General features: G+C 46.4%; 1 protein-coding gene across 1 annotated transcript in view; it reads left to right on the top strand.

The window, feature by feature from the left end:
* Positions 1–14,417, top strand: part of LOC147623842 (protein SPA1-RELATED 4-like) — a 126,061-nt gene extending 111,644 nt beyond the window's left edge. The window contains exons 6-9 of the mRNA XM_086820482.1: positions 12,551–12,697; positions 12,800–13,117; positions 13,357–13,416; positions 13,515–14,417. Coding sequence (XP_086676608.1) covers positions 12,551–12,697; positions 12,800–13,117; positions 13,357–13,416; positions 13,515–13,706 — 717 coding nt within the window. The 3' untranslated portion in view covers positions 13,707–14,417. The remainder of the gene's footprint in view (positions 1–12,550; positions 12,698–12,799; positions 13,118–13,356; positions 13,417–13,514) is intronic.
* The last annotated feature ends 275 nt before the right edge of the window (positions 14,418–14,692 follow it).

Raw genomic sequence — 14,692 nt, 5'->3', positions numbered from 1 at the left:
TACTTCATTTGCATTATCATCTCTTGGCAAGAAAGGCCACCATGATTTCCACTTTCTTTCAACTTTGGCAGCATGGACCATAATGGTTGGAGGCATGTGTGCTTCTATCGAAACTAGAGCTTATGGCAATCATGATTGAAATTAGCTTTGTCTTTTGTTTGTTGGCATGGAAGAGATGTGGCGATTGGAAATTCTTTTCGTATGGAAAGAGCATCCATTGGTCTTCGGTGTTTCCTCGACCACTTGCAGTACATGAACCACGAAAGGCATGCTTTTTGGCCTCTATTGGAGTTACCACTGTGGCGGATGTTGTCACAGATGGTGGATTTGTGATGACTTTCCTACAAGCTTAACTTGGGTTTGCATCACAGGCGAGTTTGGAAAACTATTACTATGTTGTTGCGGCCTTTTGAACCCATCCCACCCTTGGATGATCAAGACAGACTTCATGATTGGCAACTTGTTGGTCATACCAACTCTCTTCAATTGAATGCGCTTTTGGCAAGTAATGTGTACAAAGTGTTGCTTCCTTCACCTTGGATTCAGCCTCATTTTGCTGCTTTATGGGACTTGCATATGACTACTAAATGGTGGAAACAAAGACTTCGAATAATTTGGGGTTGTAAGCTGTCTCTCAAACAAGGTCTATTCTTTTTTTTTTTCTGGGAAAAAAGATCCTTAAATTAGTTAAAGAAAAACAGACGCCAAGGGCTAAGTACAACCATGACGGGCGAAATACTGCCTCACCTCATATAGGGACGGGAGACAAATGATCAAAGAGAGAGATGCTTCTCCTTTGGTTGGCCGCTCAGTGAGGAGAAGGCTATCTCATACAAGGGGGGGGGGGGGGAGGAGGGGGGGAGGAGAACAACCATACAGGTGGTCTGTAATGCCAAATGGGGTCACCGCCTCTATCTGTGAGGAAAGGGCTAGGCCTCCAAAGTCTCAAGAAGGCTTCCCGCCGCTTCCGCATGCAGTCAAAACCTCCCTGCAGCTTCCCCCACTGACTGCGGAGGGTGTGAATGATATCGAGTCATATGCTCCTGATGGTCTCAACTGACGGAGTGTGGGTACCCTCGATGGCCTCGCTACATCTAGCACGCCAGATGTGCCGGGCTGCTATGCTACTGCAAATCTCCATCGCTGGCATGAGCTTGGTCGCCAGACACCTGCGGTGGGGCTGTGACTAGTATTGCTGCAATACGATGGTGGGAGACTTGAAGGGCTAGTCCTCCCTTATCCTCCTCGTAAGTCTTGACCACTCTAGCCTCGGTGGCCCAAGCGACAAGTATCCCAAGTGATGATCCGGGTCGGTGTCTTGTCCATAGCGAAGAAGCGGAGAATCCGCTGCCAAATCTACTGAGCCTCTAGAGCAAACTTCATCATTGGAGTAGGAGGAAGCTCGACTTGGCCTCTAGAGCTTTTGGTGGTTAACCAAGTTTTCTTAGCCACGACTTGGTTTATCGCTTCATGCTGGATTTTTCATAAGGGCTGTATTGGCCAGCTTTGTCGCCTTATTCGGAACTTTCTTTGGTCAGGAATGCACACACCAAGGCTAGAGTTGCTTGGGAAACCATTATCAGGCCTAAGCAGGAAGGGGGATTGAATATCATTGACCCTGAGGTGCAATGTAAGGCTTTGCTTTGTAAGCTCGTTGTTAGGGGCTTTCTTCCAGGCACTACTGAGCCGTGGAAGGACTTTCTCATGCAGCAGATCACGAAGTGTGTCCCTGTTCGTGGAGGTGATTGGACTCTCAGCTCACGCTTTATTTTTTCGGATGCAGCTCACCGCTCCCCTTCATCCCCCCGGTTAGGTCCCTCCTACGGGCCTAGGACTGCCTGAGGAGTTTTTGGTACACATCCCCCTGCGTTCAGCGAAGGAACCGGCAGTCGATTCTGTGGAATGATTTGATCTTAGATGTGCATGGTAGGCCTCTCGGGGCAGCTATGCATATTCTTTGGGCTGGCTGGGAGACCCTATGCCCCACAGTGCTGGCTTGGAGAGGTTCAGAGCCTCACCGAGGTACAGAGATTGGATTTCACGCAGCATTTGAGAGGCTCTAGCCGGGGGATTGCACAGATTGATGCAGCCATTCCCAACCACTGGATTAGTGGATCTTTCTTGGAAGGCCGTCATCATTCTTGGTTTGAGGTTTTTTTGGGACAGGTGTTCTCTTCAGGTTATGGGTCTCCCCTTGATGTACTGGTCTTTTTTTCTGTACAGGATGGATGGCAGTTGGAGAGATGTGACGTGGAGGACCTTATTGAGGGCCCCTAGATTCGCCAGTCAGAGTTGTTGGCAGGTTAGGGAAGCACGTCTTTGTTGACCCCCCCCCCCAAGGGATGATCACAGAGAGTGTTAGCCTTTGGTTGTATGGTGGCTGCCCTATCAGACATTTGCATTGGGACCCCGGTGCTGGATCTATGTGCCATGCCCGTGCCTGAAAACCAATCACCCTCACCCACTGCAAGGTGCAGCCTTTGAAATCCTCCAAAGGGCTGCTCTGATCTCTCTAGTCTTCCATGGGATCCAATAGAAAAAGTGAGCAGAGCACGGTCCTCATCTGCTCCATGGACCGCCACGAGGATATTGTGTCTGGTGAACACACCTAGCCACACTAGGGGGGTCGGGTCTAGAATAGGAGTCGGCCACTCCTGAGGAATAGCTTAGTCAATGTCGATGTTGAGCATATCTCTACCCTGAATCCCGGTTAGGCCTCTCTCTGCTCTGCCTGAGGTAACTGCCTATGTGTAATCCAATCTTCGAGAGACCTGGCTGGTCCCATGCTCAAGGCACCCCAGGATATATGCGGTTGGGTCCCTTGCATGTGGCCACTGGAACAAATCTGCCAAAGCTTCTCATCTGAGGCCACTGGAACAATCTGTCTAAGTCTGGCCTGAGATGATCCCAAGCACGAAGTAGATTGGCTGTGAATCTATCCTCAAAGGCAGGACTAAAACCATGGGCTCGCATCTTTGTGAAGATCCATCTAGTACTTTGCGGCCACGGGCCTCTAAGGCTCGGAGTGCGGGCTGAAATCCGGGCCAAGAGGAAATCTTCAAGGATCACCATCGGGTAGGAGTCCCCTGACAATCAACTTGCCCAGCAAGGCACGGCTCTTATAGTTGATCGATGATCAACTTGCCCAGCAAGGCACGGCTCTTTATAGTTGGATCAATGAGGCCAAGCCCCCCTCTGCTACGTGGTTGAATGATCACTCTCCATGCCACCTTGGCCCTGGCTAGCCTCCCATCACTTCCGGCCCAGAAGTTCCGGATCAAACGTTGTACCTGGCCAATACATGCTTGAGAAAAGTCCCAACATGAGGTGATGTACCACATGGTGGCAAGTTGTACGTGGTTCGCCACCACCACTTTGTCTGCTAGGGATAGCCTCGCCGAGCTCGCGTAAAAGCTTCTTCCGAATACTTAGAAGAAGTGGAGCGAGCTGCTGCTCGGGAGAGATCAATGCCAACCTGGCAATCGAGGTATCGGACTAGAGTGCCCCTCGGGATCCACACCGGAAAGCCTCAATTGGTCACCAAGTCGGGGTGGGTGCTGAGCCTACCCAAAACCACATGACTTGTGCCAGTTGATCTGCGCTCTTGATGCATGACAGAAAATCTCTATCGCCTTCGTGAATCTCTGGAGATTCCCAACATCTCCAGCAAGGTAGGCGATGTGTCGTTTGCAAACTCTGAGTCCAGCAGCTCCTCTTGCATGTGGAGGGGAAGGCGCAATCCTTGAAGTCCGGTCTCTTGGGCGGAGAGAAGACTACTCATGGCCTCGGTGACAAATAGAAAGAGGTACGGTGAAGTTTGAAGTTATTATCGCGAAACTCAGGATACAGAAGATGGTGTGAGCATTTGTGTGACAGGATCCGCCAATACGAATACTTCCGCTGCATGTTACAGTGGCTGAGTGGATGGATGGGTGCGAGGGTGGGTGGTTGGGACATGCGCACCAGAGAACAGCCCTGTTGAACCGAGTGGGAAAGGGAGAATCTGTCGCCTCGGGCTCCTTGAATGAGAACTTGGCTGTGAGATGCTGAATAAAGTCCTGAGACTCCACGAATCCACTCCATGGGGAATCCCATCCGGCTCATAGTGCCCTCTAGAAAGCTCCAATCCACCCTGTCATAAGCTTTCTCAAAGTCTAGGAGTAGCACAATGCGGTCCTGCTGCCACATCTTGGCCGAAGCTGTCGCCTCCCAAAAGGTAAAGATGTTGTCCAGAATGCTCTGATCCTGAACAAAACCAGTCTGAGGTGTTGTGGATCAAGTCTAGGAGAGAAGGCTGAGGTCGCCCGTTGATGGCCTTGGCCAAAATCTTATAGGCCGTCCCTAGAAGGGTGATGGGTCTCCACTGTTGGATCTCCAATCTATCACTACCCTCCTTGGGAATCAAATGTATCAAGCCCTCTATGAGCCTCTCTGGCATGGCACATGTGAGCATAATCTCATTGAAGGCAGCGCGAAGGCCACCTTCCATGAGGTCCCAATGGCGAAGAAAGAAAGAAAAATAGGAAGCCCATCCGTCCCTGGGTATTTTCCCTTGGGTATTGCCTTCACTGCCTGTGCCAACTCCTCTGAAGTGAAAGGGGTCAATAAGAAAGCCCGAAGGGAGGGGGGAATCACCTCTGTCATGTGCCTCCAGACTCTCTCGCACGCATCCATCACCTGGGGGGATAATGGGACACCGGAGAGAAGAGATCGGAAGAAATCAGTGGCGATGGCTGTCACATGCGGGGGATCATAAACAATAGCTCCATCTTGGCGACATAGCCTTCGAATACGGTCTCTCCTCCTTTGTTGGCCAACTATCTCAAAGAAGTCTCCAGTAACTCTATCACCAGCGTGAGTCCAGAATGAAAGCCTTGGCATGGTATCTATACTCAACCTTCGTCTCCTCAATGGACCGAATCTCCATGGGAGCAATCTCACTCTGAAGGGACCTTCCCACTTCACTTGGAACTTCTTTTGGAAAGTTTTATCCAACTTGCTATTATAGCGTAGCACTAAATCACCCTGCTCAATACCCTTCTTTTTGATCTTCTCATTTATCTTCGCCAATGCTCTATCTTGCATCTTCTCATAATGTTCTAAGGCACTCATCCTGTCCAGCTGAACCTCTTGCAAATGTAAGAGTCTCTCTTTGAACGCATCACTGGAATGCCCCGGTAACTTTTCTAACATCTTTACTGCAGGAAACTCTACCTCCACAGGCAACAAAGCTTCTTTGCCATACACTAAGTGAAAAGGCGTAAAACCTGTGCTTGTCTTCACTGATGTGCGATAAGCCCATAAAGCACTAGACAGCTCCAGATCCCAATTCTTGCCCTGATGCAAGAATCTTTACAAGTTCACCATTGAATCTTTCATTCAAACCATTGCACTGCGGGTAATGAGTAGTAGTAAAATTATGCTTAATCCGCATTTTGGCACACAAGTATTCTAGCAAGTCAGCTCTAAAACCAGGCCCTGATCAGAAAGAAGCTCCAAAGGCACCCCAAATTTGCAGCAGATGTCTTCATAAACAAATTTTGCAACATCTTTTGCAGTGATTTGCTTCACTGCTCTAGCCTCTGCCCACCTAGAAAGATAATCCACTGCTGTCAAAATATAACTCCTCCCTCTGCTAGTAATGGGTAGCGGTCCCACTGCATCAATTCCCCACTTCTCAAAAATGTCAAAGGCCAAAATTGTCTTGCACAACTCTGGCTTCAGAACTCGTTTACCATATGCCTGGCACCTCTCGCATGAGCTACACCAGTGATGTACATCTTTTTGTATACTTGGCCATATGTAACCTTCCTGTAAAATTTTGTGCAATGTAATTTTCAATGCAAAGTGGCCACGGCATGCTCCTTCATGATTCTCCTCGAGCACTCGGTACAACTCTTCCTTCCACAGCACACGCCTTAACACCAAATCAGCCCCTTGCATGTATAAGGTGTCACCAATGAGCTTGTACTTGGAAGCTCTGCGTACAAAACCATACTTCTTTGCCTTCTCAATACTCTTGGGAATGACTCCTGTCAACAAAAACTCCTCTAGTATCAAACATTCACGACCCGTGGCGGATCGGCCTTTAACACATATAACTCGCCAATCATTCCCTGGGCTGCTTCATGTGCTTCTACATTAAGAGAACGCTCCACATGCCGAATGCTCCATGCTTCAAACTTCTTCAACAAGCTCTTAATCTTGAAACACCTGTCCCTTAATGCAGGGTTTTTGCTCTTCCATACTCCAGTACTTGCTTTACCACCAGTAGAGCATCACCTCTTATGCATAGTCTCCTTACACCATGCTTAATGCAAATATGTAGCCCTGCCTCCAATGTAGAATACTCCGCTTCATTATTAGTATGAGCATTGACTTTGAAACCTTGCTTGCAAACTAGCTTGCCCTGTGGGTCATACAACACTATGCCACCAAAGGTTGCATCATGACTTTTCCTATATGAACCATCAAAGAATAAAACATGTGCATTGCTGATCTCTCTCCCATCTTCCGCTACTTTCTTGACAGCATCTTCTTTGAATAGTTGAGGACTCTTCTTATATGTCAGCAAATCTGCGAGTGTTGCCCTTGTACTTTCTTCCACCAAGAATGAAAATTCAAACTCCTGCAGCTCTATCACCCACTTCTTCACTGCATTTGACATGTTCACTCCAGTAACAAGCTGAGGTAAGAAAGCATAGCTTGTCAAGAAAACAAATGGTCGCGGCAAAAGATAATGGCGAAAACGTCGACATGCGAAAACAACACTGACCATTACCAATTCCACTTCTGACAAGGCTCTTTCAGCCATTGTTTTCACTCTACTAGCACAATACACCGGTCTCATGAATTGACTTTCCTTCCCTTTTTGTAGTAACATAGGCCCAATAGCATCTTCCAGAACGAGCCAAAACTATCTGTAGTTTCTGACAGTGTTCAGCCCTGCTACTATAGATGCAGAAATCATCAATAAAATCCTTCACAAAACTGCCAATGAATGGAGACAAAACCCAGTTTGCTCTCTTTTGAAAGTGGGTTGGTCCATTAGTGAGCCCATATGGCAAAACCTTATAACAAAAACAGCCCCATGGTGTAATAAAGGTGGTCTTCTTCTGATCTTCTGGAGCGATCTTCAGTTGAAAATAGCCTGAGAATCCGTCACAAACACTATAACGCTCATGACCAGCCACAGAATTCAATATCTGATCAATGAAAGGAAGAGGATACAGGTCCTTTTTGGTGGCTGCATTTAACGGCTTGAAATCAACACAACTCTCCATCTCCCATCCTTCTTTGGCGTGACCACCACCGGGCTTATCCACTCTGCAGTCTCCACTGGATAAATGAAACCGCATTTAACAGTTTGTCCACCTCTTCACGTAAGGCTTGCATCTGCTCTACACCCATTCTTCGTAGCCTTTGCCTAATTGGTTTTGCCCCATCCTTCAGCTCTATGCGTAAACTTTCTCCCTTGAACCCCCTAATTTCTTCATAAGAGGTGATAAAAAGATTTGGGAAACCAGACAACATCTCCAAATACCTATCCTTTTCCATGGCTGAGAGATCTGGACTTAGCATCTTCATAACAAGCTCTTGCTTTTCTGCCATATCCATTTTTGATTGCATCAATTCCTCAATCACTTCATATGACCCTGCTGCAGGTTCTTCTTCTTCTTTATTCACCAATGCCATCACCTCATTTTTCTTATGCTCCCCATCCACAAGAAGAAAAGCCACTTCCATATCCTCTTCACAAGTGGTCGTGCTGTCACTATCAACATCTGACGTGGTGGATGATTCTTCATCACTTGACTCATCTTCATCTTCAAAATCTTCATTCATAGGCTTCCTGCCATCCATATTAAACGATTTTTTTACACCTGCCTTGCCATAGAGAGATATTGTGCCACTTCTCTAGTCCTGCACTGCCCTTACTGCTCGTAGCCATGGCCTTCCAAGAATGATGGGATAGGCTCCCAACCCTGCTGGCATAACATGAAAGTCTACCATTGTTTTAACATGATAAGCCTCAATTTCTAGATCCTTGACCACCCCTAAGCATTTGACTTTTTGGTGATTAGCCATCCGTATGCGGAACCCTGACACTTCCGCAACTTTGAGTCCCATTCTCTCTACACATGTCTGTGTAATAACACAAATCTGAGCTCCACCATCTACATAACCTTCTCCAAGGTTCTTTCGCTTGTGCCAGACTTCCACCACTGGACATATGTCCGCCAATTCATCAATTGAGAAAACCTTTACTGAGCCATTTTCAGGCTCCCTCTCTGCTGGACTAACCAACTTCTTCCATTGGCGCTTAAGCTTAGGCACCATTTCCACCGACTGCCCAAACGTCACATCCGCCTTTCTACTCGAAAGATCTTCTTTGAGGCTGTAACTCGATTGCCCATTCCCTAGTGGAAAGTCTGACACATGAAACCTCCTGCGTGCTCCTCTCTTTCGTTTTGCCTTGACATCTTCACCTTCATAAGCCCTTCCCTTCTTTTTACTTGGACCTGCAACACCTCTTCCCTCTTTCTCTTCTGTAGTCCTCTTCCCAATAGGCATCACCAAGGTATCTTCGGGCATTGCTGCTTTCTCTAAAGAGACCACACTTATAACCTTTGTCTTCCCTTTTTCTGATGCAGTCAAACCACTAGGACCTGCTTCACCTTTTACTTCAATGCCAAAATCATTTGATCTGTTTGGGAGCTATGCGGGCAATGGATACATGTCTCCCCCCATTCTTGGTGGCTTATCACATTGAGGGCTAATGTGACCCAACTCCCCACAGTTGTAACATGTAGGCGTCCACCTCCACTTTCTACCTTCACCTTGGCCATTTCCATTTTTGGGCTGCCCACCTTCACCACTATTCTGCCTTGCACGAGGGCGACTATTCCCCTGATTATTTAGAAGGTTAAGGCTGAGATTTTTCATTAAGTCAACTACTCGTCTCATTTCCTGTCTCAACCCATCCTCTTGCACAAGAGCAATGGGAACCACTGGCATTATTGGAGAAACAACTGGAGCTACCGTATGCATATGATGATGTCCCTCTTCTGGAACCCGCCTCTGTACAACCTCAACTGGTTTAAATTCTGGCCTCCTAGGCAATGGCTCCACTCCCAATTGGCTCATCCTCTTTAACTTCCACTCCTTGTTTCTAGCTACCTCCAAGCTATCCTCAAATGTCCTCGGTTTCTTCAATTCCTCCCAACGTAAACCCTCTCTAAGACCGGCCAAAAACCTGTCTTTCTTCATCATATCTTGGGGGGGGGGGGGGGGGGGGGGGGGGGGGGGGGGCACCTGTGGATGTAATGCCCTGCACAAACTCTCCCACAAGGCTGAAAACTTCTTAATGTACTCCTCCACTGGTTCATCTTCCTTTTGCGCCAAACCCTGCACCTCATGCCAAACCTTGTCAGGATCTTCCTCTTTCACAAACTCTACTAGCAAAGCTTGCTTGAGGGCCTGCAACTCCAACGCAACTGGGGGGTCACTAGCTCGCAATTGCTCTTCATACCCTTTAAGCCATGCCCTTGCTTCACCTTTTAAGCAAATCTGCAAAAGCTTCAAGATCTGAGGGGGTTCCTGTATATGGTTGCTTATCCCAAGCAACCTCCATCCTCTCCATAAAATCCTCTACATTCTCATCCTTTCTCCCATGGACCTCTGGGTATGCAAATGCCATGGCCACTTGCTCTCAAGACCACCTGAAAACACTTTCTAATGCAAACTCCAGAGAGAAGACTCTGCAAGATAACACCAGCCACTTCAATCCCTAGAAGAGAATAAAGATATGCACATCGAAGGATTTCTCGTAATAGATAATGGGAATGATGACTGGCAAGGGAGATTCCAGTATATCCCTCAACCTCTTTGGGCCGAACATGTACACAATACCCTGATGATAAAATATCTTCCTGTCCACATGCACATTCACACTGATCCTCTGTGTAGCATGAAAGGGCAAGAATGGCGGTCTTTGCTGGTTATTCATAAATGCCTAGAAACCTGCTGATTTTTGCCAAAATTTTGGCAGCATAACGGCTGTACAGTGCATAAAAGTCCAAACAACCAGCCAACCAAACGAGACCAAGGATTTATGGAAAACTTTGGGAAAAATTCGGCAGAGTCTTCCCTGTAAACCGGCTCTGGAAAACCAAAAAACTATCTCAAAAACTGAGTTTTCCGACCAACTGTGCATATACCAAAACAATGCCTCAACGGCGTCAACAAGCACGTGATGCAATCCACTGACTAACCACAGTCAAATACATCTAATGTCGATGCCGAATAGGGGTGCTCGAGGGTTATGCTCCAGCAACCTAATCCACCAATGTGTTCCTACGCCACGCTCAGAACACACCGGCTTCACCAAACCTCACACAGGGCCCTCACAAAGGCTATGCAAACTGCCCAAATACATAAAAATGACCACAGTCTAATACATCCACAATAACCAGGTAGATCTGACAACCGCAACGGCGGTATGTCCGTAGGCGTGACTCACAACCCACGAACCCACAATCACAATACATGTGAATCTGCTTACTGCATGCCGCTGAGTGCAGCCGCTGAATGGCTACACTCACCCTGCAACCTGGAAGAGCAGAAGCAAATGAATGCGGGGCCGGAGCCGTGTACCTGTAACCTGTAACCGTCAAATCTGAAGGTACTCCAAGAAGCTCCTCAGTGGGGGCACCAAAAGAATGTGAGCTCGAGAGAAGAATACACACAAGGCCTCTATAGTTCCTCTACCCACACCCTTGGCAAACACACACACACTAAAGACACTAGAATCAACTCCAACTCAGCCCAACAATTACCATCAAAGTCACGAGAAACCCACAGAAGGAAGGGTTCGGGCAACTAAACGCTCAAATAACCACCCTGAATGAAATAACCAACTCACATCCACACACATACACACTCATCCAATCAACACATAGGGGAGAGGAAACCCTTATATTGCTCAGCAAATAGATGAAACATGGGCCCAATAGAAGGGCTGGCTCATACACAATCAGTTTTTGCCACAAGAGAGGCCAATTAAACAGACGGAGCACTTACACACACACGTGAAAATCCCTGATGACAGCAGCAATTGGGTTCATTTTTTGGCTAAATTGACAGCACCATTGCGTCCGGAATGGCGGAAAACCCCCACCTACTACTTTACTTTGCCCTTATCTGACTCCGAATGAGAGAATTAGAGGCAAATTACACTCCTTACACAAGCTTTCTAGATAGCGACTTCTTCACGCCCTCTTCCCCGCCTCTCACACACTATTTTCTGCTCTTTTCTTACTTTTTTTCAGGTTTTACACTTGGTCCTCCCTTGTGGCCACCCTTGGGCACCCTTTTTGTCCATGGTTGACCTCCGAGGAGCCCACACTGCATAGATAATCGACTATCGCATCTTGCATGTCCTTTTGCACAATCGGCCCTTGCCGTGTCACCGCCACGATTCCATTTCTTCTAATGCTACGCATGCATCATCATGTGAAATGGGTCCATCTTGTCTCGATTGATAACCTCTCTGCATAATTCATCCAATTGACGCTGCACATGACATCACAAACCCCGTCTGCAAAGGCACGCCTAGTGGGCCCCACTATCATCCTGATGTCATTGATGTCATTGCTTTCCGCATGCCTTCCTCTACAAGATACCATTCATAAGGCTTCTCCGTGACGCTACCCATGCATGAAAAGCCATCTTATTTCCACTAGTGCATAAAAACAAAAAACCATACCACACACATACTCTGAACCCACGTGGGTCCCACTAGCTTTCAAGCCCTCGGAGATGGACATCCCTTATTTGTAAATGCCATGCATGAGTATGTACACATGCCAAGAAAAACATTACAAAAAAATGCCTAACAACGTGTGCAAATCATATGGTAAGGAGCATGCTCATGCACAATGCAATTGTACCTTGGATAATCCACCTGTCTTCAACAATTGCACACTTGTAATCCAGCTCCTCGGGTATAAAACCTTGCTTTGGAGTCTGACTAAATGACTCTTGCCACTTGGTCATTATTCATAAGAGTTATGCACACAATTATCCATAGTGGTGGATACATCACGTGGATAATTAGCCAAACATGGGATTCACTCGCATAATTATCCAAAATGGTGAATACTCACGTGGATAATTAGCCAAACTTGTGCGCCCCCCCCCCCCCCCCCCCCCCCTTTCCCTTCTTCTCTTGTTTCTGGCTTAATTGGATCTGGCCTAATTACATACACATGGAATGATTTGGCCACCTTTTAATTGGATCGCCATCCAAAGATTGATCATATGTCTTAGCTTCTTTGACTAAGAAACATTTGCTATCTCATCCTTGATAAAATCTGTTGGATATTGGGGACATTTTCTTTTTCTAGTTATGTTTAGGTAAGAGTGAATAACTTGAATTTTGTAAACTAATTATGGTGCATGTTGTAATGCAAGACACTTTATCTCTTTTACTTTTTTAGAAATTTTGCATTTCTTATCCAGTTTGAATTGATTCAATGCGCGTATGCAGCTTTGGGATGCCAGCACTGCCCAGGCTCTAATGCAATATAAGGAACACAACAAGCGTGCATGGTCGGTTGATTTTTCCCAAGCCGATCCGACAAAGTTAGCTAGTGGCAGTGATGATGGTTCTGTCAAGCTTTGGAGCATAAATCAGGTACTTCTGGGTGCTTTAGCTGTACGTTTATATATTGTTTTTGAATGGGTTTTCGAGGACTCAGATTAAGACAACTCATGTCATCTTGTTGCTGGTTTTAAGGAAGGAAGCATTGGAACAATCAAGACGGAGGCAAATGTTTGCTGTGTGCAGTTCCCAGGAGATTCTGCGCACCTGCTAGCATTCGGCTCAGCTGACTACAAAGTATACTGCTATGATCTACGCAATATTAGACTTCCATGGTGTGTCCTGGCAAATCACAGCAGAGCTGTCAGTTATGTGAAGTTTCTGGATTCTGATACTATTGTATCTGCATCCACGGATAACACATTGAAGCTTTGGGATATATCGAGGACAAACTTAGTTGGAGGTGCTTGTAGGACGTCGACACTGACATACACTGGGCATACAAATGAAAAGGTCCAACTCTTTCTTGTCTGCTCGTATATGGTCTCCCACATGCACTCTTTATGCATATATCTGTAAAGGGGTACCCACACATATCCATGTCCGTCCTACAAAATTTAGTACAGCCGTGGATGTTGGACTTATCTGTCTGCTCTTTCCACATGTCTGTAAGGAAACACACATGGGCCTAAGTGAAGATGCATCAGCACGTGTACTGTATTAATGAGTGTGATGCCTTTTATTTTGCACAGAATTTTGTTGGACTTTCTGTGATAGATGGATACATTGCTTGCGGTTCAGAAACTAACGCGGTAATTCTTGACCCGACCAGGTTTCTTGTGTTTAGCTTTATTCTGTGAACTGCAGAATCGACATGTTGAGGTGCATATTTTGTGCTCAAATTTTTCAGGTTTTTGCCTACCACAAGTCATTGCCTATGCCAATTGCATCCCATAAATTTGGCTGCTTGGATCCGATATCCGGAAAGAACATGGAAGATGATACTGGTAAGTTTGTTTCGAGTGTTTGTTGGAGACCCAAGTCACAAACACTCGTAGCAGCAAACTCAATGGGCAACATCAAGTTGCTCGAAATGTTATAATGGAAGAGACACAAGGACCTTTTATGCCAGTGAGTTGATGCTTTATCTTTATAAGATGGCTTGATTTGTACAAAGAAATTTCTATGTATAAGCTCCACTACATGCAAGGGGACAACTGCCATATCCCGTCAGCTGATTCCAAGAGATTCATTCAGGTGCACAACCTCCAGACAGAGTGGTACAGGGAAATCCAATTGTTTTTCTAAAGAAAGCTCCAGCGTAAGTGGGTGTGGCTGTGGCATTGATGTGTAAAAAATTGAAGAGACCTCACAGGGCCAATTAGTCTGTAAGTAAAGAGACTTTTAGAGTACATGATGACCTTTGGGCTTTCCAAAGCAGAGAGGAGAGATGGTGCATACCATATTGCCGAGGGCCTTCTCATTAGGATAAGTTGATATTCGATTTGCTTTTGCCTCCGGAGATCAATTGGTGCCCCTTTTTTTCTGTGATCTGCAGCTGCTGCCACCACCATCTCTGCCTCAGCTTCACAGTAGGAAACACTGGGTGGATAGAAGGGGCTAAATATTCAGAGAGCAAGCTCGTGCTTTTGCAACTAAGTGGTCATTCCTTTGGGCGATTTTGCAAATGGAGATAGTCAACATTAAGATGAGGGTCATGTTTCCAGCTCTATGTTAGGGCAATCGAATGATGCTTGCAACATTCATGTAAACACATCTTGATATCAATATAAAAAGAGAAATTTTGCAGCCTGCTATGATTCATGTTAATCAGTGGCTTGCCGTTATACATAATATAATGTCAATTTAAAGTCTTTAAACGTGTCCCATGCCCAAGCCGTACAGATGATTTTTGTAGCCAGACTGGTGGATCTCTTTACATGTAGCGTTAGGATTTGTGAAGGCATGCATGAATGCTGGTGGATTCACAGGGTAGCTGTCTTAGAAAGAACAGAGCGCGCGCGCATGTGTGTGTGTGTGTGTGTGTGTGTGTGTGGTCTAATGTATTCATTGTACGTGTAGGGCTGT

This window comes from Cibotium barometz, chromosome 26 (assembly GCF_041138505.1).
Source record: "Cibotium barometz isolate CiBa-2024 chromosome 26, ASM4113850v1, whole genome shotgun sequence".
Classification (NCBI taxonomy): Eukaryota; Viridiplantae; Streptophyta; class Polypodiopsida; order Cyatheales; family Cibotiaceae; genus Cibotium; species Cibotium barometz.
The sequence above is the reverse complement of the archived record's forward strand: the minus strand, read 5'-3'. Positions and strand labels throughout refer to the sequence as shown.